General features: G+C 59.9%; 1 protein-coding gene across 2 annotated transcripts in view; it reads right to left on the reverse strand.

Annotated features, from left to right (window-relative positions):
• Positions 1–25,155, reverse strand: part of TAFA5 (TAFA chemokine like family member 5) — a 172,026-nt gene that overhangs the window by 98,539 nt on the left and 48,332 nt on the right. Inside the window, exon 1 of one of the 2 annotated variants that reach the window (XM_033118401.1) lies at positions 397–702. The exons of the other annotated variant lie outside the window; for it this stretch is intronic. Coding sequence (XP_032974292.1) covers positions 397–547 — 151 coding nt within the window. The 5' untranslated portion in view covers positions 548–702. Of the gene's footprint in view, positions 1–396; positions 703–25,155 lie in introns of those variants that run through there. 2 annotated transcript variants of the gene reach the window in all.

The following is a 25,155-nucleotide window of genomic DNA, read 5'->3' on the forward strand; positions in this document are numbered from 1 at the left end:
GCCTCCACCAAGTTCCAAGACTGGGATCCCTGGGCTCTCGCAGGCACTGGGAGGGGAGTGGGGGGCTAAGTCCCTGCTCTCCAGCCCCTGTCCCCTGACTAGGTCCGGAAGGAAGGCGGCTTGGGGAGCGGGGTGCAAGCGCGCAGGCCCCTCCCCGCCCGGGCTCCAACCCGGCCCGGCCCGCCAGCGTGGAGCGCGGGTGCCATCTACCGAGGGCCCGCGGAGAGCGGGCGGGCGCCGCCACCAGTCGGCCGTGCAGGGCAGGCGACTGGCAGCGCGGCCTCGGCGTGGGCCCGGAGTCCCCGGCGGTGCGAGAGGCACCGAGGCCACCGCCACCGGCCGCTGCAGCCCCGCAGTGGCGCTCCGCGAGCCTGGGTGGAGCGCGAGGACAATTACCTTCTTTCAAGAACTGCGCGTGCATCACCAGGACGAGGAAGCAGCAGAGCGCGGCCCCTGCGAGTGCCCAGAGCGCCTTCAGGAGCTGCATCGCGGAGTGCCCACCCGGCGACGCCCCCGAAGTCGCGCAGCGAAGGTCCAGGCGCCGCATCAGCGCCCCGCCGGGTGCCGAGGCCGCCCGCTCGCGCCCTCCATCCGCCGCGACTGGAGGCGCCACTCCGGGCGGCGATCCGCGTCTTTTTGGGCAGGGGGAGGGGAGCGGGGGGCGCGGGGAGGGGCGGGAGGGGGCGGGGAGGCTAGCAGGAAGTCTCGGGCCGCGGCGGCCGCCGCTCCGGCCACTCGGCCACCATCGCGGGCTGCGGGGCGCCGGGGGCCCGGGCGCGGGGGGGTGGCTGCCGCGGCCCCATGGATCAGCCCCGCTGCCGCCCCCGGAGCCGCGCGGCCAGCAGGGCCCGGACGGCGGGCCGCGGACTGCGCAACGGCCCGGGCGTGGGGGTCCTCCCGCCTGGCGCCCGCGCAGCTCCGGCCCGGGGCTCAGGGGGCCGCCGCGCCACCACCACCTCCGCGGAGGGCCGGGGCCGCGCGCACGGCGCTGGGCTGCCGCACCATCGCCACCACCGGTGCCCGCGCGGCCCGGGGCTGGCGGGCCGGTCGCCCCCGGACGGTGCCGGCCTCCGCGCTCCCCGGAGCCCGCGCCTCCGCCGCTGCGGCCGGACGAGGCCCGAGCCGGCGCTCCCGCGGTGCCCGCGCTGCTGGCGCTGCCGGTGGCGGGGCGGCCGCGCCGACAGGTGGGGCCGGCGACACTGCGCGCCTGGCCGCCCGCGGGACGCCGCTGCTCTGGCCGGAGGACGCGCGCCCGCCGCTCGCTCGGCTTAGCCGCTCCTGGTGAGGCGGCGGGAGGAGAACGGAGGCCAGGCCCGCCCGGCGCTCGGACTCCGGCCCGTGCCTGCCGCCGTCTGCGCTCCGCCCGGCCCGCCGATGCGCACTGGGCCGCGGAGGGGACCCGGGGGACCCCCGCCGCCCTGCAGCGCCCCCGCCTGGCGCGCCGGCGGGTCAGGCGGGGCCGGTCCAGCCGAAAACCGCGGGTCGGGCTCCACCTAGGTGCGCAGGGGCCTCACTGCAGAGCCGGCCGTACGGTGGGGGGAGGAGGGGGGGAGCGGGGCTCCGGAGACCTCGCATGCGCCCAGCCCCCTGGAACCCCAGGGCCCCTGGAGGGACGGGGAACGCGGCCCAGGCATCGCCACTGTCCCTGGCCGACCCGAGGTGGCTCCTGAAAAAAACGGCACCTCTTCCAGGAAACACACATAGCACCTCCCGGCCCCGGTGTGTGACATCCTGCAGGCCAGCCGGCACAGAGCGAGTGGGAGCACAGTACATGCCCAGGGACTGCTCCAGATAAACAGCCGGCACCGCTTGCCTCCTGCCTCGGCCTCCCTCCGCCTTCGGAAGGGCCAAATCCCCTCTCTAACCACCCCCTCCACCCCCCACACCCAGCAGCCAAGTCTGTATCCAGCCCAGAGCCCCGGGGAGCAGTGTCCTAGGCCTCAAGGCATTTTTTGCCTGAGTTGAATTTCAAATTCAATTTCAAATGCCCGGCAAGTTGTTTCCAACAGGGGTTGAGGGCTGGAGCCTCTTCCTGAACCTACGCCCCCACCTGGCGCGCCCCCACCTGTGTGGGGTGTGGAGGGTGACAGGGTGCCCGGCAGAGCGTCCTCGGGAGTGTGAGGCAGGCCTGGACAGCACAGCACAAGCTCACACTGCGGCTGTTTGCTTCCTGCACAGATATTTATGTGCCAGGAAGGGCAGAGGCCTGACCTGGAAGGGCTCTTAGAGGACACACAGGTCAAACCCCTCAGTGTACGTCTGGGGTAACTGAGGCCTGCATAAGCATGGACACTGGCACCAAATCCAACAATAAAGGGCAGGCCACGACCAGTGTCAGGCTTGCCACTGTCTGCCTGGCCTGATGCTGCTGTGCCCGGCCCCTGCTCAGAGGTGAGGCCACCTGAGAAGCCATTCCACACTGGCTGCATCATTCCCCAAACTCCCCCCTCACCCCCACTCCTCACCCTGGGAAGTAGTCTGCGATGAGAATGCCAGGTCCAAGCGCTGTCCTGGAGACGTGGCCCCGGCTTTAGTCGGGCCAAACAAGGAGCTCCCTCGGGCTGTCCCTTCTCAGAACCCTGTTTCCTGTAAGCTCCTTACCCTGTTCCTCTGCTGTCACCCCAGAGGCCTTTGCCAGGAAAAGTCCCACCTGCAGTGACCAGACAGGGAGCCGTCCTACCTGGTCCGCAGAGCCTGACCTCTACCAAGGTCACAGCAGAGCTCTCCACTGCTGTCTGAAGGGCCATAGGGGCGCTTATCACACACATACATCCAGGACCAAAAGGACCGCACTCAGGAAACAAAGCCCTCCTCTGACATCGCCGTGTCCCAAGTGCATGTTATTTGAAATTTTGAAAATTGGAAAATATTCTAAATATTCTAAATATCCAGTTCACCACTGGAACTTTTAGAGAATAACCATTTGGGAGCTACTTCTGTAAAGAGAATTGAAGAAAAGAAAAGTTCGCAGAGAGAGGCATGGCGCGGATTTACTTCCCCAAGTGGGGCGGGAGGGCTTTGCGCTGCCCGTTGGGGGCCAGAGCATCCTCCTTGGGGCACCGGGACCCTCTACTAGTAAATGTCCACGGTATGGAGCCTTAGAAGGTGTGGAGGGTGGAAAGTGGGGAGCCCCGTGGCAGGCACCCACAAGAGTCAGTTAGCCGTACACACCACAGGGGCCCCCAGTGCACGGGAAACGTGCCTTTTGTTTATGTGTCTCTAACAGAAATTATTGCAATTGGGCAGTGAACACAGGGGTTTAGGTTTAACCGTGGCTGTGTCAGAAACACGCTACAGGAACCTCCGTGTCCCATCACAGCTCTTGGGGACATCTAAGAATATCACTTAGGTCCCCCTTACTTCAAGTGACATTTTTACGTGAGGTTTTGATAAAGAAGCAAACATTACCTTATCAAAAAAGATTTTTCAACATTTGATGAAAGAGTATTTTGATATATAACTGGTTGTCTTAGCCATCTCTTATATTTTTATTTCCATCCGGGAAGGGTTCCACCAGACCGCACAGGACAGGCTGGGAGCCCTGCTCTAAGACAGAGCCAGAGACAGAGTGGAGATGTGTGGCCTTCCACAGCTAACAGGCCAGGGAGTGAGAAGGACAGTCCCCCCAGGAGTGAAACACCCGACGTGGCAGCTTGCTCACTGCCTCCATCACCACCTCCAGGAGGCCCATCTGTCCACACACCTTTCCCGCTCCCAGAGGACCTACAGTCGGCACTCCTGGTCAGGTAAGAAGCCTGTTGGGCTACACGGGGCGGAGGTGACCCACACGGACCTCTTACTGTGGCCACCTCAGTGTTTATTCCTATACAGAGGACCTGGCAGGCAGGCCTCCAGGTGTTTGCGGAAAGGCAGCAGTGGGAAAGGAGGCAGGCCTGGGACACATGGCCTGTACACATGACCTTTGGGGGGCAGAAATCAGAAATGATTCAGGGAAAAGTAAAATAATAATTCTAAATTGCATCATTCACACAGAACTTGGAGAGAATACAGTACCAGGAAAAGAAAATCAGGCTACTATAAAGAAAAACAAAACAAGAGGAAAAGAAAAAAGAAAAAGACTCTTGGAAATTAATGTAACTAGCCAGTTTTAAGTTACAGGGGACAGACTGAAAGGTACAATGGGAGTGACTGAAACCCAGGCTGTGGAAAATAAAGTCAGAGGTGATTCTCACAGTGAAAAGCAGATGGAAAGAGAGATGGAAAGGTAGATAAAAGTTGAAACACGAGCGTCAAGCTTTCATTTATTAGAAATCCCAAAGGAGAAAATGAAAGGCGACAAAGCTGGGGAAACAGCCAAATAAATGAACACATACATGTCTTCCGGTTACAGGGTCTACCGTACTGTGAATAGATCTAACCGACAGACCTTGACCCAAATAACGCAGAAAACTCTTAAAAGCTTGCAGAATAAAAGGAACACAAACCACAAATAAAATACGTCCTGTGAAGTCAGAAAGAAACGGACGCTGGACTTTTCATCAGCAACACTGGCTCCTAGGAGATACGGGGGCAGGGTCTTCAAGTTCTGAGTGGAAAAGACAGAGCATCGAGAGTGTCACACCTGTGTCTACTGTCTGTAAACTTCACCCAAAAGGCAGTCCATTTGCTTACTAGTCACACACCCTCCATGCAAAGCTGACCTAGGTGACACTGCAGCAGAGAAAGGGGTATCAAGAAGTCAGGCGGACGTGAGCATGTGCGGTAGAGGAGAACTTAACCCCTCTGACGCTTTCCAGTGAAACGCTGTGAAGAACGTGCGTGCAGACACGTTAGGCCCCCGACTGGGCAGAATCTCCTGCAACTGACAGAAACTCCTCAATAAACTTCCATCTCTTTCTCCATAGTCACGGTCGCCAGTCTGGCATCTGTGGCAAACGGCAGATCTGGAGTCATACCGTAAACGCCACGTAGTGCTTCTCGAGTTTTGAAGTCAACATGTCGACACAGCTCACGAAATATTTCTAGTAGAAAGGGAAATACAAATCCTTAAGCCTCAATTAGTTTTTCAACGTGTGAAAAAAGGGAGGTGGAATGTTCCGGCAGGAGGCTTCCTGCTCTCCCAGCACTCCAAAGGGACGGAATGCAGTGCTGACCAGAGGCGATGGGTCAGGAGTCAAAGTTTGAGTATGCACGGCAAGGCATCACGCGAGGGAAAACAAACAAACAAACGAATAGGAATGATGGTGTACGGCCCAGAATGGGGAAAGCACCCTGTCCCCAGCGTTGTCGCTGGGGAAGAAGTCGGGTGTGGGGAGAGGGAGGCAAAACCTTGCCTTCATTTGGATCTTTCCTGTTATTTGAATTTTCCAACGTGAGTCATATAACGTTTGGGGATTTGAGGAAACCTAGTCGTCATAAAACTAATGTAAAGTACGTGCAATCCATGTAATGGAAGTTGTCACCAGCTGAATGGGGAAGGGGCCCAGACATACATACATAAGACAGCACAGCCATTTGCAGACAGGTGGGAGCCCACATGCCATCAAGGCCCTGGCCGCGGAGGGGCGGGGTTTCAGCCTTGACTGACAGGGAAGTCGTCCACTAGGTGGAGACTCAGAGTGGCACCCGGGAGGGAGGAACATGGGGCAGGTGCAGCAGGTCGGGACTTAGCAAGAGGTTTAAGGAGCAGAAGCCTTGAGTCTGGGAATCACGGAGAGGAACAATTTGCAGGTGAGCCTGCCCGATGAGAAGCCCGGACCTCATAGAGGCCTCAGGTGCAGGAAGCCACCTGGGAGAAGAGCTGGGGATCAGGACACTGGGGCAGACCCAGCAGAGTCTCTGAGGGTCCAGAGACACCTGGGACGCCCCGGGGCATAGGAGGAAGGGGGACTCCGCCTCTTCCTAGGTCCCGGGAGGAGACGAGGGCAGTGTCCTGGGGAACAGGCCCCCTCACCCTCACCTGGTTCAAAACAAGGGCTGTGGGGACACTGGTGGAAGTGACCACCACTGTGTGCTGGGGGATGGACATGCATTTGCATGTCACTTACGAGACCGGGCCCCATTCTTGGCGAAGAATAACTAGTGAACACAAGGAACAGGCAGGGCCTGAGCCTGGGAAACAGAACTGAGCTTCAGACTCGTGCCCAGGGCTGGAGGGCTGGGCCTGCTGGCTGAGGAGAACAGACCTTCAGGTCACTAGGAAGGACGCTCGGGCCACCCGTAATAGAGGACGGAGGAAGTAGTGGGGAGAGGCTAGAGTGGTCAGACGGGGGCAGTGTTTAAGCCAGTTCCCACGCGGTCTGCGGAAGGCCTGGCTGTGCGGGGACACGTGCGAGAAGCGGCTGCTGGGCCAGGTGATGAGGTGTGGTGTCTGGTTTCAGACAAGCCTCTTGGCAGACTAGTGTCCAGGGGAGGGGGAGGGGACCGCTGGCTGTGAGCTGAGGGCGGAGACTGGCCCGGCAGGGGCCCCCGGGAGGCAGTGTGCAGGCTGAGGCACCAGCAGGGACTCCTGGGGGCAGTGGGGAGAATGTCAGTGGACAAGAAGGGACTTGGGGGCGAGCCCGGGAGGTGCCCCCGGGCATAAGCCAGGGTGATAAGGAGAGAAGGTGGAGTCTGCAGTGGCCCGGGGGGAGACCCCAGCAGGGTGTCCCATGGCGGCAAGTCAGAGAGGAAAGGACACATGCCCAGCCCCAGCGTGGAGGCAGGAAGTGGCCGGGCATGGTGGGCAATGCCCAATGGGTGCAGGACTCCCCTGGGGGGGCAGATGTAGTCCCATCTGGGGTGAGGCTCCCCTGTGGGCGGGGGCAGAGGCTGAGCTTGAAATGTAGGCTGGAGAAGCCTGGGGCGGACCGAGCACATGTGGCCTGGCCTGGGCCTGTCCCGTGACCGAGTCCCAGGGTCATGACTCAGTGCATCCAACTTCTCTGGTCTTCCTGCAAACAACCAGATCCCTGGCCGGGAAAGGCAGCGGCCAGAATCTCTGTACAGGGAGCATCTCCCGAGTTCCTTTCAATAGCCACAGTATCAAATTCAGCCCCAAGGCCCAGCCTATCTGCTGACTGGCGTGCCAGCACACACACCTGTGCACACGCATACATCATCCAGGTTCCAGGACACACAGGTGTGCTCCAGCCTCCAAGAGTTCAGGGGCCCTTCACTGCCCTGAACTCCCAGGCTGCTCCCCCACAGACCCTGCTCTAAACAGACCCCTTCCTGGTGCCTCTGGCTGTGACCTGGAGAAGGAGCTCAGTGGCTCGGACCACCGCAGCTGTACCAGGCAAATGTGCTGAGGACCACGGAACATCCGAACTCAGCAGAGGGGCGTTGGGCTGAGTGGAGAAAGGACACAAGTGCCCTGCGTGGAGCTGCGGGAGCCTGGAAGCACCACTCAGGAGCCCGGGCACCGGGGCGGGCGGTGCTTTGACCTCAGGCACAGGGTGAGGGAGTGACGGGGGACCAGGGAGGAGGTGCGTGCGTCACAGCTGCTCAGCATCCGGTGGCTTCTGTGTAATGGGCAGTGTGGGCGCAGAGCTACACGTGACATGAGTGAAATGGGCATGTATGGCAGGGTACACACGCGGCAGGGCATGTAACACATGACAGCACATGTGAGACATGACAGGGCACACAGCACGTGATGGGACACATGGAGCACCTGTGACCAGGCACATGTGCCATGCTTATGATAATCATGTGACATTTAACTGGGCACATGTAACATGTACTCTACGCACTGGCGCCATGTGTGATGGACACATGACAAGAGCACAGGAACATATGTGTCAGGCATATGTAACATTTAACATGATGAGCACATGTAAATACAAGACAGATGATACATGACACCTAGACAGAGGGGGATACATGATGTGTGACAGGAGGGCACCTAATACATGTAACGGAAGGGGACACGTGACATCCATCAAAGGCCGTGTAAACACGAGCCACCCTCATGAAAACAGGGAGGAAACAGAAGACGGTCCTGAGGGTGCTAGCTCCTGGACGTGTGTGTGGGTGGGTGTACACGTGCTGACACACGTGTGAAGGCACACACGTGTTGTTCGTGTGTACACGTGTGCACATGTACATGTGTGGTGTGTGCCTCTGTGTAGTGTGTCTGAGTGTGTATGCTTCTGTGCACGAGGGGTCGTCTGTGTGGTGCCACATCTGAAATCCACTCACAGGCAGATCATTTCAAAGGAAAGACGTTTCCCCAGGGGACCAGGCGCTGTCCTCAAGCCTCCAGGCTCCAGGACAGGTCTGTCGACACCAGTAAACTAAATCCTCAAGCAGAACCCTGCCGATTAGGACACACACACAGACACGCGGCCACGCACGGCAGATGGCCTGCGGCCATCCATTCTCTGCTTCTGGCCTGTGAAGGGCTGGGGGTCCTCTCTCGGAGCCTGTGGACACCCCCATGAGTTGCGGGGCACACAATACCTGGCACCACATAACCCACTCCCCAGAGTCTTCATTTTAAACAGCGTGTGACAAGTCCCAGGGCCCCCTCAGTCCAGGACCTCCTGCTAGTGTGGTGGCAGTGTCCGTGGGTCTGGGGCAGGTGGCTTAGTGGTGACCAGGGCAGCTCAGCAGCTGGTTCCTGCGGGATGGGGCCTCCTCCTCCCTCCTCTGTGAGCTGGGCTGAGCTTGAGCCCCTTGAGACTGTTTTCCCGCCTCTAAAATGGGGACAACATGGCCCCGCCTCCAAGGCAGGACGGCTCAGTATGGGGCCCCCAGAGAGGGGGCCACCAACAGAGGGGCTTCTGGGAGTGGGAGGGGGTGGTGTCCTGCTCCTTTATTTTCAATTTTGTTCCAAGATCTGAAGAAGTCTTCCCAGCTGGGTTGAACTTTAGGAAGCCAGAAGTTCGCTCTAAATTAACTATTTCTGAAGAACTGGGGTTAAATACTTGCTTTAAATACTCCGTGGGACTTCTGCCTTCCTTGAACCCCGTGGACAGAGTGAGGCCGCTTACCAAGGAAAGATGAGTCTTCACATCAGAGCCGTGCGTGTGGGCCACCCTCACCAGTCCCGGGTGGAACAACCCAGCCCCCACCCTGCCCCTACATGTGCCCAGAGGTGGGGAAACAAGGCCCCACCGACGCCATGTCGGGGGCACCTGGGCTGTGCTGCAGCCTGTGGGACAGCCCTGCTTCAGGCGTGTGCCAATGCCAGAGGCGTCCGTGAGCCTGCGTGGCCCAGTGGGGACACCGAGAGCAGAGCTGGCTCAGGCTGGACCTCGTCAACTCAGCATTGCACAATCACACTTATTTACAAACACAGGCACGTCCGGCGTCACTTTATCAGCATCATTTTCTAACTATTGCATTAAAATCGTACTCATCTTGATGACTGTCTGGGCACTCCCCAGATTTTGTGCCCAGGGCAGGGCCTCACTGGCCTCACTCTTGTCCCCACCCTGGCCACTGCAGGACCCCCACCACCCAGAGACATCACTTCAAACATCGGAGACAGGCTGGGCCCTGTCGTTGCCAGAAACTTCCAGGGCTACATGTCCCCTCGCTCCTCTGAAGCAAAAGTCTGCATCCACTGAGCCTGGCCACACGTGCACGTTTCCCGATGCCCGGCCCCCTGTAACTGTGACCGCCCTGAGTCCCCGCCACGTCCCAGGGCAGCGCTAAGCTCTCTTATTCACACCCAACAGCACCATCCCTATTGCAGAGAAGAAGGAGCCTCGGAGGGTGGGGCTGCCTGTGCAAGTGCCACCACCGGTTAGGGGGCAGGTGGGGCTGCCCACACCGGCCCTGCCCCTCCTCCCAAGCTGACTGGGGGTTCAGGATCCACAGTCCCCGCACCCCCAGGCAGGAGGGGGAGTACTCACCACTTCCCACAGCTGAAGGCGACCAGAGGCGGTGAAAGGGCCGGGGGGATGAACGGGGAAGGGGCCTGGGCTGCAGCCAGGGGCAGCGGGGTAAGGACACGACAAGGCTCCCGCGGGAAGGCCCTGGCCACAGGCCTGTCCATGTGGCCGCTGGCCGGCCGTCAGTCCCTCTGCACCCCGGCACTCCCTCCTGCTCGGGGCGAGGGCTGGGGCTCATGAGGCAGAGAGTACTGCACACAGCCGGCCCCACCAGCATTTTCTTGCTGCCTTTCCCTCCACAGGCCTGAAGAGGCAGCATCCTGCTCCCGGGTCCATGCTGGGAGACAGGGTGAGGAAGTCTCAGGGAGAAGGCCCCCGGCCCTCAGCTGCAGTCAGCCCCAGAAGGGGCCCCCGCTGAGCTCAAGTGTAGGTTCTAGGGGAAGGCACACCCCCGGCAGGGCCCTCTGAGCTGCCTCGGGTCCTCCCCGCCCCGTGAAGGAGCTCCAGTCCTCTCCAGAGCACAAGGAAGGAAGGGAGCAGAGCAGATGTGGGGAGGAGACAGCGAGGAGGCGGAAGGGAGAGGTGAACAGGGAGACTGAGGCTCGGGCCAGGGGAGGGCAGGTCGGTTTCTCGGGCCAATCAGCTGTGCTTGCTGAGAGCTGAGAGCTGAGAGCTGAGGCCAGAGGCCAGAGGCCAGAGGCCAGAGGCCAGGCAGCACTCAGCTCAGCCACGCAGGTGAAGGCAGTCCTCCTGCCGTCCTGGACGCTGCCTCTTCTACTCATTTCTCTGGGGGTCCCTGTAGGTGCCCCCGAGAATAGCGGCTATGATCTCAGCGGCACTCACCTTCTCATCAACCACAAGCTGACACTCATGTCCCCCGTGATGGGCCCTCATCCCCTCTCCAGTCTCTCTCCAGCTCTGGGACGCATGGGCCACTTAAGTCACACACCAAACCCCTCGGGGTTTCCCAAGCTCACCGTCCTGCCGTGCTCAGCCAGGAATCCAGTGCCAAACAGTCCTCCTGTGACACCCGTTCCGCAGCGGTGGCCTGGGCCCCCGAGAGCAGGGCTTTGCACGCTGAGGCCTGGCCATGCGGGGTGTCGAGCAGACGCTCAGAGGATGCGACACACGGGTGAGCCCTGCTGAGTGGAGGGAGGAAGGAGCCCACGGAGGGGCAGGCACAGTCCCCCCTGTCCCCTCCCACCCTCCCAGGCCACAGCGCACCCTGCTGGCCAGCGCCTGCCCAGCAGTCTGCACAGTTCCGGATCTCCAGACACTGACCACTGTTATCTTGCTCTCCCTTTTAAAATCCTTATCTTTCTCTGCACACATTAGCTCACACTTTAGTTGAACTTAACATATCCTCTTGGCTCCAAGTGGGGATTGTCTCCTGATTGTCTCCCGAGGAGCCCGGGAGGGAACCATGCGGCCTGCGTCCCTGAAGCCGACTCAAGCCCTCCATGGGCCTCGAGTGGGGGCACGCGGCCGGCTCACTGCCTCCACCCAAAGCAGGGCTCCGCCTGGACCGCCCAGAACACACACTGAGACTTTCTTTTCGTTTAAAAAGTTATTTCCTCTTCAAGTTTGAGGAAATGGAATCAAATTAAAGGTACCGCCCCTGCCCCTCAGAACGCGCCCCCAGCAGCCTGAACACAGACTCGGGGCAGCGTCTGTGGGGCAACACTTGGGAAAGTATGACCCTTCCCTCCAGGGAAGGACGATGTGTGCGGGTCCACAGGACCAGCCACTGTGTAGCAGATGAGGAGGAAGGAACTAGACGCAGTGTCAGCACGCCAGAGCCCCACACCACCCAGGTGAGCACCAAAGCCAACCCTGGACCAGGGCTGCTGCAGGCCCGGACCCTGCGAACGTGCCCGGACATCATGGTCATAGCTGAGGCCCTGCTGTGGTCACCGTCCCAGTTAGCCCTCACTGAGGGACAGGTTCTCCACTCACTGCTCAGGGCACTGAGGCTCAGGGAGCTCAGAAACCTGCCCACAGCTGCACAAGAAGGGGCTGGGCTAGGGCTGGGTCTGCCTGGACGGCCCTTGTGACCCCCCGAAGAGCTTATAATGTCCTCCGAGCCCCCTCCATCTTTTCACCCAGCCAGTATCCATATGTACATCCACCCATCCATCTGTTCATCCATCCATCTGTCCATCCATCATCCATCTATTCATCCAGCCATCCACCCATCTACCCGTCATCCATCAATTCATCCATCCATCCATCTACCTGTCATCCATCCATCCAGCTATCCTTCTACCCACTCATCTGTCCATCCATCCATCCATCCATCCATCCTTCATCCATCCATCCATCCATCCATCCATGCATCATCCATCCATCCATCCATCATCCATCCATCCATCCATCCATCCATCCATGCATCATCCATCCATCCATCCATCCATCCATCCATCATCCATCCATCCATCCATCCATCCATCCATCCATCCATGCATCATCCATCCATCATCCATCCATCCATCCATCATCCATCCATCCATCATCCATCCATCCATCCATCCATCCTTCTACCCACTCATCTGTCCATCCATCCATCCCCTACCTGTGTCTGGCTCTGGTCCAGACAAGGAGCATTCTGGAGGGAATATTACCCCCACCTGCTCTCCCAAGCCTGCACCTGGAAGAGATGGACACTGCTCCCAGACCATCCCAGCCCCAGGGGGGCAGAGCTGTGATTGGAGCCACCACGGAGCTCCTGAGAGCTGAGCACAGGGCTGAAAGGATGGCAAGACAGAGGTCTATAGTGGGCAGAGCACTTTCAGAAGGTCAGATAGAATAACACGGCCTCTGTGCAGACACCAGAAGGTGTCCCTCTGAGGGACAGAGGCCCGATTCTGTGCAGCGCAGCCACAGCACGGCAGTCGCGTTGGCAGAGCTGCTGGTGGACAAAGGCTGGCGGCCTCTGCCTTTTAACATTTCTTCAAATGTTGCTGAGCCCGGTAGCTTGTGTTCCCAATGCTAGAGGTTTCCCCAGGCTGCTGTTGTGATAAGGAACTCAGTCTCTTTATTCAGCCTGAGGGCCGGATATGGGGACATCTGTGTTCCTGCTCTTCTACCCACACCTGGCAGAGCTACCGCCCATCCCCTGCAGCCAGCACCCCAGGCGTGCCACCCGTGTACTGCATTCCCGGAACTGGGCCATGAGAGCGGGTCCTCGCGTGTTCCCTGGGCCTGTCCCACACCCGAGTCCACAGGCCCATCCTGGAGCTCAGTCCAGCCTTCCAGCTGTCTCTGACCACAGCCGGTGTTTCCCCAGGGAAGCTCCAGCCCCCAGGAGGGTGTGGCCCCCCACTCTGCCAACCCAGGCGCCAACCTCTAGGGGTCTTCCCACTCCAGCCGCTAGGAGGCAGTGGGGCAGAAGCAAGCAGGTTGCCTCGAGTGCATTCTGCGTCTAACCCCTCTGTGGCTGTGCATGCACCGCACAGCTCGCCGGCCTCAGTTTCCCCATCTTCCTCACAAGGCCTCCACCAAGAGGATTCCCTGCGGCTGCAAAGGTGCAGGATGGGGTCCCCACCCCTGGGCTGCAGTTCTGATGTGATGACGATTATTTTAGGCATGAACCAAGCCAGAACCTTCCTCTGACATGACTTCCTGGCCAGCAGGTGCTCGCCAGTCACTGAAGGAAGCGGAGGTCCTGGGAGCCGGCCCCCCAACCCTCAACCTGCTTCTTCAAAGCTCAGCTACAAATGCACACCCCTCACCACAGCCCATGGCCAGACCTCCCCCAAGTCCCCAGCGGGCTGCCGTGCCCATGGACAGTGGACAACGGCCAGGCCACAATCAGGATGCCACCCCACTGCTCTTGGCCCCAACCTCTGGGCCCTGCCTTGCCCTCACCCCCCAGACCCAGGCCCCGCTAACCAGAGATCCCCTGTCAGTCCAGGACGGCACTGTGAAGAGAATGGGATGGGGCCCCTCAGACCTTGGGAGCTGTGACGGCTCCTGGGAGTCCCTGTCCAGTGTCCAGCTGTCCCTCCCCAGATGAGATGCCAGCCCTGCAGGCGGAGCCAGGCTGTCCCCTCTGAATCACAGGCCACCCTGGGGAACCTCCTTGTATCCCACCCACCCCACGTTTTAGAAAAGGACAAGAAGAGTGAGGCTTTGGAATGTTAGTAATAGTGATTGTGGCAGCTGACGTGTAGTCAGCATTTCCTGGTGCCAGCAGCTGGTCCTAAGGTGGTGACTCACTAATTCCTGAGAAAAGGAGACTGAGCCCCAGAGCCCCAGAGCCCGGGCCAAGGCAGGACTCCCAGGGGCCATCAGCCGAACCCCCACCCTGCAGACCCTCGGGAACCACACAGAAATGGCTTTGGTCCCCTGCCACCTTTGCAGAGTGTGTGAGCGGTCACAGTGAGAACGCAGAACACCAGCTTCTAACTAAGGTCGACACCCCAGCCGGAACATCCGAAATGGCTTATTGATTTTTCAAACGTGGGGGAGCACTGTTTGTGAAAGTGGTTGGTTACCATCTGGCATCGGGACCTTTCTCACAGGGTTGCTGGGTCTCAGTGTTGCAATTGCCACCTCAGTAATAACAAAAGTCAACCGTCCCCCACCCTGGAGGATCTGCAGTGACCGAGTCCCAAGCACGGAGACGGACGCTAAGTGCCTCCCACATGGCCAGGCGCCCGCCCCGGAGGGAGGCCTTGCCAGAGAGACGCGGCCCCCAGCGTTTGGGTGCACTTTCCATCCATTACCCGTGGTGGGGGCCACCCCCTGCTTCCCGCCTGGGACACTCAGCCCGATTGGCCTCACTGTCCACACAGCACTGGAGGACCTCAGCGTCATGCAGCAGGACGAGGTGTCACGGAGAGGAGATCCTGCAGGCCGTGGGGGGAAGGCTTTGGTTTTGTGCTGTCTGTCACGGCCGTGTGTGTCTGTCCTTAAGCAGGAAGGATACTGAGCACCAACAGTGGATGCCGGGCCCCTGGCCCATAGAAACGTCCCCCAGAACCACAGAGCAGAGAGCGATCTGACCTACGTGACCTCCTTAGGACAGCAGCCCCCAGTGACATGTTACCCAGTAGCTCTCCTGACAGGCCAGGTGAAGCATTCTCTGTCATTGGTGTCACACGTGTGCTGTGCCGTGTCGCAGAGCAGAGCTCGGTCATGCCAGAGAGATAGGAGGTGGTGACAGTAAGACTGTGAAAGGTCTTGGCTGGTGACAGGTCACAGGGGCCTGGGTTGGCCAGGTCAGCCGCTCATCCCGGGGAGGGGTCTCTGCCTGAGGCCATGCTGGTCGCCGAGGGGCCTGAGTCCAACAGCACCTGTGAGGTCCACCACCTGTGAGGGCCCAGGTGGGATGACACGAGTGTCCACTGTCCCCATCAGCTCAGGTGGCCATAACAAACGTCACAGCCTGGGCGGCTCTAACAACAGACATTTATTGCTCACAGTTCTGGAGGCCGGAAGTCCAAGTTCAAGCCTTGGGCAGGTCCAGCCTCTGCTGAGGACGCTCCTGGGTGGCAGTGGCTCCCACACAGCGGAGGGGTCACGTCTCCCATGTCTCTTCTTATAAGGTCACTGACCCCATCCTGGGGGCCCACGCCATGACCTAATCCCCTCTCAGAGGCCCCACTTCCAAATACCTTGGGGGTTAGCGCTCCAGGCATAGGAGTTAGGGGGACACGATTCACTCCACAGCACCCCTCATTGTAAATTTTCTACCGGACACCTGTTCTCACACTCTCTCTGGGAGCGTGGTGGCTGTGAGTGGACCCCAGGGCTGGGCCATGCTTCTCAATGCCTCTGGCCCACCTGGGCACTTGGGCTGACTTTCTGGACCTCTCGAAGGGTCAGCCTTTGCATCACATGCTCTTGCACCGTGCTCCTCACTGTCTAGTCCATGCACCCCCTGGGACCTTGCTGGCCTGCAGCTCCTGGCCCATGTCCCCACGTCCATGTCTGCCTATTGCTGCATGTAGAAGATGCTCCAGGCACGGTTCCTGAAAACAAACGAATCAGCGAACGCAGGGCAAACGACAGACTTCTCTCCAAAGTCCCGCCACTCTTAATGGTGCCCTCAAACCAGAGGTGGCGGGAGAGAGAGCGGCAAGGACCCATATGGGTCCAACTCCATCTAATAACTTCATTATGGGCTTTGAGGCTACGTCCCTGTAAGTAATCTGCTGCCTGAAAATGCAGACGATCGCGGGCTCAAAGACCCCGAGAGGTGCCGCGGCCATTAAAACACACCATGTCAGCTCCAGGGGGGGCACATGCAGACCGAGATTTAATTTGTCTATGTGTAAAATGCGGGCCTCTAAGAAACACCCAGGGCAAGGAGCAAATGAGTATGTGCCGCGGAAAAGCAGACGACGATTTGCCGGCTCCCAGCAAATTGAACATAAGCTCATATTATGATGCAGCCACAGAGCGCGAAGGCGCAGTAATGACTGTATTGGGATGTGGCGACAGTGGCACGGAATAAGAATGAAGTGGCACAGGCAGCTCGTTATCCATCTGGGAGTTCCCGTCACCTTCCCTCTGCCCGGAAGTCGGTGCTGGCCTGTTGTGCAGAGAGCGCCTGGTGGGGAACTGGGGGACAAAACGCAGACGGTCCCACCCCGACTTCTGCCATGAGCGCCTAAGTGGGGGAAGGTGAGAGAAGGGGTCGCCGTGGTAGTTGGACCTTTGGAGGGGACTCGTTCATCGGGAGCAGGGGTGGCAAGTGGCCTGTGGCCTGTGAGTGTCTGTGAGGCGTCCGCGTCTTCAGGAACCACGCTGAAGTATACGATACGCCTTGACGAGACCAGGCTTCCCGCCCGCCTGCACGGTGGGAACCCCTCTCATACCTCCATCCCCACAGCCACCTTGCACAGGTCAGCCAGGGCCGCGGGGACGTGCACCAGAGCCATTCATTGTCTCCCAGTGCCAGGGGCTGGACGGCCCTGATCCAGGTATCACAGGGCTGGCTCCTCGGAGACCTCCCTCCTTGGTCTGCAGACGGCCGTCTCCTCCCGTGTCCTCACCTGGTCGACCCCCTGTGCCTCTGCGGGTCTGTGTCCTCATCTCTTCTTGTAAGGACACCGGTCATGTTGAATCAAAGCCCCACCTAGTGACCTCATTTTAATGTAATTACCACTTGAAAAGCCTTATTTCAAATGTAGTCACACTGAGGTGCTGGGTATTAGGACAGCGACATACGACTTTGGAGGCACAGTCAACCCGCCACAGTGACCTTGAAGGCTGTTACTGCTGTTGTCACTTGACCCTGATCCCCAGCCGTGACACTCGTGCCCTGTTCCCCGTGACCAAGGCAGCTGTGGACACACCTGGCCCTGCCAGGCTCTGCTCACAGCTGGGTTTCTGTCAGGCAGGGATGACCCCACCGTGTGGGTGGTCTGCTTCTCCTCCCAGGACTGAGCAAAGGGTCAGTGAACCTAAGCTGTGTCCTGGCTTCCCATGATAAGAGGTGCCCCCAAGGCGAGCGAGCACTGGGGTCCAGGAGTGGACAGACCCCAAGTCAGCTGCTTGGGACCCATGGCCCACTCTGAGCCAACTAAAGGGACACCCCAACCCGGAAGCAGCAGAAGAGCAGGTGACAGATACCCCAGGAGGAACCAGGCACAGTAGCCCAGAAACTGCCAGTGAAACAACCAGCCATGGGGCCAAAGGGGCCCCCGGCCCCCACTGCCTTCACCCCAGGCCTCCATCAACAGACGACTGCGGATTTCACAGAAAGATCCCCCACTTTAAATCTGGGTAGCATCCTCAGACTCAGGGGTGGTCTCCCTGGCTGCCAGCAGGGACCCTCAGGCACACGACCTGACACCTCTCGGCCGGCCGAGTGTTTCAGGAGGGCCCCTCAGGCTGCACCCCTCTTAGCACCGTGCTCCCTGGGGCTAGGTGCTCAGAAGGGAGACCCATGTGCAGCCCCAACCCAGAAACTAACTGGTGTCGGGGCCACGGGAAGTGTGTGTGTGTGGCTACTTCCGGGCAGCTACTCAAGAGGGGCAGGTGCTCGTGTGTCCCTGCAGTGCCATCTCACTGGGGGTCTGTCCTGGGGGCAGCCTCTGAGGGACCCCACATCCCTCCCCTCTGCCCTCTGCCCTCTGTCTGGCAGTCTAGCCCTGGTCACGGTCCCATCACACCTGTGGGGATCCACTCCCCACCATCCCTGCATCCTCAGGACTCCCAGCATTCCTGGCACAAACCAAAGATATTCCAACTCGGGCCTGCCTCGGACACGTGTCCTTCGACGGATACAGATGGCATGGGCTGATTTAAATAAATCTATTAATTCTGCGCAGCTTAGCATGTATATATGTATGTGAGCTGCAGCTTTGAAATCATGTGATTTTGAAAAGGCAGCATCTGTTACATGTAGTCACTTCTCCATGTGGCATGCAGCCTCCAGAGCTTCCAGACACGGCGAGCAGGGTCCAGCCCCGGGAGCCTGGGAACCCCCAGGGCTGGTCTGCAGGAGGGGTGGCCTGCTCCCCCAGGCCCCTCAGACACACCAGTGCCCAGGACACTTCCCGAGACTCCCGTCTGTGCCACTCTAAGGCCCACAAATACCAGCTTCTCTTCCCGAGACTCCCGTCTGTGCCACTCTAAGGCCCACAGATACCAGCTCCACGGGTGGTGCCATAGGTCACAGGCCCCCTTCTCCTCCCATTGACCCTGCTGCCAGGAGCAGACTTCACAGTTTGGGGCCTTAGCTAGTCCCTGGGTCCCTCGCCCACCTGGACACCCGGCACAGTACCAGGATACCAGCTGGGGGCGTCGAGGGTGAGGAGGGTGAGGTCCAGTGCCGTGGTCTGGGAGGACACTGCTCCCAGACAGGCAGAGATTTTTCAGGCTGTGACCTGCAACCCCTGAGCCACCAGCTGCAGCTCCCTCTTGTTACCTTGTGCCCTCCAGCAGGTCTCCTGAGGGCCCTACCCCGACTTCCTCCACTGTGGTGCAGGGGCTCAGACATGGCCGCCCCAGCAAAGCTCACCCCCTTCTCTGAGCCCCTTGAGAATGGATGGGGGGACCCGGCTGCAGGAGGCTCCAACCATGGGGTGCCCACTCAGGGAAGATGCTCCCCATGGCCCCAGGGCACCTGGGCGTTAACTATTTCCTTGTGGCTACGTTTCCTCCTCTCTCTCCAATAAAGACGGCACTTCTGACGACACAGACGCACTTGAACCTCCACCGTGTGCAAACGAGGGGTGCAAGCCCAAGCCAAGGGTGAGCCAGAGGGCACACAGCCTCCCTGGGCGCCGAGGCCCCGGAGGGAGCGGGTCTGGGCCCTGGAGCGGAGGGGCTGCTCAGAGGTCCCAGGAAGACAGAAGGGGTGCCAGGAGGGATGAGCAGGGGCCAGAGGCCCGGGAAGCCAGCCACGCCGCGTGCTGACAGAGTGCTGAGCCGCCAGCACCCCGGGCTCCTGGCCTGCACCCCCTCCTCCCTCCACCCAAAGACATTCATCGGCCCCCACCGTGTGCCCACCGTGTGCCAGGCCCGGGCTGTGCCCAGGAGAGGCAGTGAGCAGACAGTGACAGCGACGGGCGGACGAGGCCCAGCCCCTGCCTCCCTCCCGCTCCCCGCGGACCCGGCGGCTCCTGGAGCGGCCGCCGGCCTCCACCCTGCGGACTCGGAGTCCCAGCCCTGCCCGCCCTCGGCACTGTCCGGCCACCTGCACCATGGCAGCTCTAGGACCCCAGTGGGTGAGACGCTGGCCCAAAAGTGTCTGCAGAGACGATCCCCAAAACGCTGACTTTCGGGGACAGGCACCTACATATTTGTGAAAACTCACACATGCTCAAGGGGATTCCAGGTGTGAGAGGAGCTTGGAATTCAATAATTCCTAAATTATATCCCAGACGCCTGGGAAATTCTGAAATAATAATAATTTGGAGGTCTAATCTGTTAAAACAATAGCTTTTAATATTCATTTGTTACTGGCAATAAATGGCCGTAATAATTTGATGATTAAGTTCCTCTGACCTTCACTGAACCCTAACGATTCTCATTTGCATTCTCATTAAAATGACACTTTCTGTCTCATTCTTTGAAATCCTTAATACTCTCCTTCCTTCCCAGAATTCCCAAAGCCTCCCGAAAGAGTAATTAACTCATGTGATTAAAAATGTAATATGTTGGGACCATTTTTTACTTTTCGGAGGTACCAGGTTAAAAGTTTTAATATGTACGGTATTAATCATAAATCACTTTGATTAAAAAAAAAAAAAACAACCTCACAGAATGAGAAGTAAATGGAAAGCTTCATTGTCAATGTTGGATTATGATAATTTCTTTCCTATCCTAATTTTTATTAATGGGAAAAGATGATGAATGAAACAAGCCCGTCAAACTTCCCCACCTTCAAAGCTCCGGGCGGTCCCTGGAGATGCGGCCCTGCCGGGACGGTTCCAAAACGTGTGTGAGTTGCCTCTTCCCGGCGCCCACGCTTCCAGGGCCCAGCGAGCAGCGCTCCTCTCCAGGCCTGCAAGGAGCACTTCCGAGCGGCCCGAGGACGGGCCTGGGAGAGGACGCAGGGCACAGGCCGCGGGTTTGACCTCGCACCCCCCTTGGGGGGGTTTCACGTCTCTCTCATGCTCACATCACATTCGGACAACAGTGGCCGGAACCAGCATGACCGCGCCCACTTGGCTGGGCAGGCGTGTGAGCACCGGTGGGCGTGAGCGCCCGTGAGGTGCCAAGGTCTAGGCCAGGTTCCGAGGACCACGCAACGTCCTCCGAGCAAGGAAAGGCCTGGGCACAGGAGGCACAGGCACATCAGGGCCGAGAAGGAAGTCAACGGAGCACCGTGGGGGAGGGGACTGGACAGCGGGGGCGTGAGATGGGAGCTCGGGGAGGAACCTGCCAGAGGGCTACCCCTCCCCCCTGCGCCCCCAGGCAGAGGGAGCCATGGGCACAGGAGGTAGGCGGGCGTGTTACAGGACTGCAAGGACGGCACCATGGCTGCCCCATCTACATCCAAAGATCAAATACAGAATATTTGGGAGAAGTGAGTCTCCCCTAAAACACTGATGGGTCCGGCACCAGCCTGCCAGACGCCCTTTGCACGACCCCACAGGTACCCTGCGAACTGCCCCCGGCCTTGCACCCAGTGTGGATGGGAGGGGAGCTGGCACGCTCGTCCCCTCCCTCCAACCTGTTGGGCACCTCGCGAGTGTCCGTCCTTGGTCATGGTCCTGGGGACACCGCAGTGAGCACAGTGACATCCGACCCACCTCTGCTGGGCCCACCGACAACACATACCAACCACAACCCCTGAAATCCTGCCAGGGGAGCCGCATCACCACAGAGACAAATCGAGCATAGAGGGCGGGGACCATCCGAGTCAGGGTGGTCCTTGAGTCTCCCGAGGGGGTGACATCTGTCGGAGCCCAGGAGTGCACAAGCCATGCCCAGACCCTGGAAGCAAGTTCCAGAGGCGGCGGCAACAGCCGTGCCTGATCCGGGACATGGGAGAAGAATGTTCCAGCTTTTAGGAAGGGCAGGACTTCAGAAGGGCTGGGTGGAGGCCAGGTCAAGGGGGAGGCAAGAGTGGTGACGGGACGGGCGGTGACAACTCTGCCAGCTGGATTCAGCTGGGGGAGGGGTGTCCACAGGCCTTGCTGGCGTTGGCTGAGGGCCTCTGTGTGTGGACGGGATCTGAAGCTCAGTTTGTCCGGGTCTCTCTCACCACTGTCTACCCACAAGGCACCACTGGACCCACCTCCCACCCCAGCCAGGGCCTGGCTCGCTGTAGCTTCTAGGGGATGTTGGGTGAGTGAGTGAGTGAGTGAGTGAGGAGCACCGTCTGGTGTGGTCCAGCTGCTCCTTCTCTTCCCCAGGAGCCAAGCCTGGCCCCTCGGAGCACGATAAATATTTATTTAAGGTTCTCCCAGTTGTCAGTGTGATAAACGGACCCTTGACAAAATCAATGAATCAAGTGAGCTGAGTTAATCTACAGGAGACCCTCCTGAGGGCACGTCCCACGCTGCCTGCCACTCAGAGCTCTGCAAAGGGTTGAAGGTGAGTCCCCCATTACGCCCGGAGCTGGGCGCCGAGGCTCCAGGCTGCGGGCCTGAGAAGCCAGTTCCCGTCGCAGGGCTGTCTCAGGAACCCGGAGACCGGGTCACAGTGAGGCCTTAGAAGGACAAGCAGGCACGCGACGGCCCCCAGGTCTGCTGAGCCTCGTCCCGCACCCGCTGGATCAGCTGCCTGCAGGAGGGGCAGACACAGCCCAGGCCCAGGGGTGGGGGGACGTCCCCAAGCGGCACTGCCTCCCACGCTCCAGGCACACGTTCTTAATCGCAGCTTCCACCGTCCACTTTGATTCCGTCACCTGCCCCAGAAGGCCCCTAATTTGATGTCACCACGCTGCCACCCATAGATCCCCCCTGCACGGCCAGGGGTGCAGGTGAGGCGGTGGCCAGCTCGACTGGACGAGCGTTTTCAGGGAGGTGAGAGAGGACGTGTCCCCCTTCTGCCCCCCCTTTCTAGAATGCTGCAGAACGCGAGCGGCGCAGACACTGCCCGCCCTGCTACTACGCCATGCACATAATTACACACGCACCTCAAAGAAAACATTTTGTGACATCCCCAATGGGTTTATATTTAGAGCTGAACTTTAAGGCAAATATCAAGGAGTTCGGAACAGAATTCTTGATGGGCTGGTCCCTTCGGCTGTGCTGAGAAAGCCACTGAGCTGCTGTCACGTGCCCCCCTCTGGGTGGGGCTTCTGCTGCTCGGCTACTCTGGAAACCCTTGCACTGGGCTGTCCCCTGTCCCAGGATGTAAGCAGAGAGCAGATGGCGTCCATGGGCCAGAGGGGTTAGCCTGCATCTGCATCGGCAGGGGCCCCGCCTGGGGGCTCACGGAGACCCCTAGGGAGCAAACTCACCCCTGCACCGTGGGCATGGAGGGCCTCGGACGACATGCACAGGGGACCCCGAGCAGCTGGGATGGGTGTGCGGAGGCGACAGCACCCCAGCAGGCCGGCCAGCCTGTGACTGCCCAAGGCAGGAAGGCGGGCTCAGACTCAGGGCGCCATTCTCCACAACAGCATTTTCTGCACAAATGGAAGTGGCCCAGCTGGGTCTGGACACACTTTAGTCTGAAAGCACCTGCTTCACTCCCTGGGAGGGAGACGGACGGTCAGAGGTGTTTCCATCAGAGGACAGAGCCCTGGACCACGGCTGTGCAGGCTCTGGGGCCTGCTGGCTGTGTGGCCCCGCAAGGCCTCCATCTGTCCCCACAGGGGATCCAAGGAGTTCAACTGAGAGAAGCTCTGCGGCTGGGAGGGATGGTCGGGTGGGTCTGCCTTGGGGTAAGGCTCCAGTGGGCCGGCTGTTAGTCACGGTGGGTCCCGTGACAATGGAGTACTTCACCTTCCGACAAAGTAAGAAGAATGGGGATGGGGGGGTCATCTCAACCTCAGAGAGCTAAGTCAAAGCTCTGCAGACCCTAGGGAGGGAGTGGGGAAGGGCCATCCAGGGCCCCCAGGTCACTGTCCCCTGCAGACCACTGAGGCCCCCTCCTCCTCAAGCCGAGGGAAGACGGGGCCCACCCCTCAGGACACCACGTCCCTTGTTCCTGCTCCTCCAGGAAGTGTGTGCACAGATGGACAAGCAGAGCTCTGTGGGTAGAAGGGGAGGCACCAAGCTTTGGTGACGTCAGCCTTGGGCACCAGAGACGCAGGGCGAGAAGGACCGCCTCCTCCACTGGGCAGTGCCAGCAGGCAGCTCCCAGCTCCGGGACATCACAGCCCACACATTCAGTGCCATCCAGCCTTGGCCGCCTTATCCTGGCTCCAGGGAGCTATCCAGGGTCCCGGACCCGCTGGCCCGCCGCCCTGGGATAGCTAAGGTCCTCACCTGAGTCTTCCACCTGTGCTGCAGCAGACACTGCGAGTCCATCTCCCACCAGGCCCAGAAAAAGGCAGAATCTTCTCAGGAGGGCCCATCACGCATCTAAGACAAAGTGATGGGACCGGTTCCACCGCTGAAGGTCCTCACCACTCACCACACCCGCTCGTCTGCCCTGGCTCACCCGTCTCCTTCCCCAAGCCACTTCCCTGTCTCCTGTGCACGCCCACACCTGTCCTGGCCAGGTGTGCCCTCTGCTCACCTGGGCCCTGGCCTGGCTCCCAACAGCCCAGTCTTTCCATCCCGGACATGAGGCATCTCCTCTGAGCACCACAAAGGGAGTGAGGAGGTGACATGCTTTTCAACTGTGTATCAAGCTCGAAGGGAATCATTCCACACCCTACTTTTAAATCCCCGGAGAAAAGGCAGCTCAAACTGTGGCCTGCACTACCCAAGGCCCTTTGTTGTGAGAAGCTGACACCACGCTCTCCCCGCTCCCTCCACCCAGTGTGTATGTGTGTGTGCCAGACACAGGAGCTGATCGGTCAAGCCCTCTTCTTGGCACAGCCTGCTGTCCCCCGCTCAGCGTAGGCAAAGCCTGGCGTCCCCCACTCCGCGTGGGCACAGCCTGGAGTCCCCTGCTCAGCATGGGCACAGCCTGGCATCCCCCGCTCAGCGTGGGCACAACCTGGTGTCCCCCGCTCAGCGTGGGCAAAGCCTGGTATCCCCTGCTCAGCGTGGGCACAACCTGGTATCCCCTGCTCAGCGTGGGCACAACCTGGTATCCCCTGCTCAGCGTGGGCACAGCCTGGTATCCCCTGCTCAGCGTGGGCACAGCCTGGCGTCCCCCGCTCAGCGTGGGCACAACCTGGTGTCCCCCACTCAGCGTGGGTACAGCCTGGTGTCCCCCGCTCAGCGTGGGCACAGCCTGGTATCCCCTGCTCAGCGTGGGCACAGCCTGGCGTCCCCCGCTCAGTATGGACACAGCCTCGTATCCCCCGTTCAGCGTGGGCACAGCCTGGCGTCCCCCGCTCAGTATGGACACAGCCTCGTATCCCCCGTTCAGCGTGGGCACAGCCTGGTATCCCCCGTTCAGCGTGCGCACAGCCTGGTGTCCCCCACGCAGCATGGGCAGGTTGAGCACTGGCCAATCCAGAAACAGCAGCTTGGGCGGCCTGGCCCCACAGGCGCTGTCTGTGGGAACTTCCCACAGAAGTGTCCCCTTACTGTCTGCCGGGCTCGCTCAGGCTGGAGCTGGGCCATCACTCCCACATTGACAACCTGGGCTGAAGAGTCTGAACTCACAGCTCTGGGCTCCCGGCACAGCCCGTCACAGACAACCAGGAGTTCCCGAGGGTCCCGGCCCTGACGCTCCATCCCCCCTCTGGCCGGTCCCTGCGGCCCCCAGACAGCGAGCTGACAGTCAGGAGGCCTTCTTGGGCCGAGCTCGCTCTGCTTTCAAAAGCCATTTTAGGAGCTTCATTCCGACAATTCCTGGAGGGTTGTGCCCCCTCTGGGTGGTGGGGGCACATATGGAC

Source organism: Rhinolophus ferrumequinum, chromosome 10 (assembly GCF_004115265.2).
Source record: "Rhinolophus ferrumequinum isolate MPI-CBG mRhiFer1 chromosome 10, mRhiFer1_v1.p, whole genome shotgun sequence".
NCBI classification, from domain to species: domain Eukaryota; kingdom Metazoa; phylum Chordata; class Mammalia; order Chiroptera; family Rhinolophidae; genus Rhinolophus; species Rhinolophus ferrumequinum.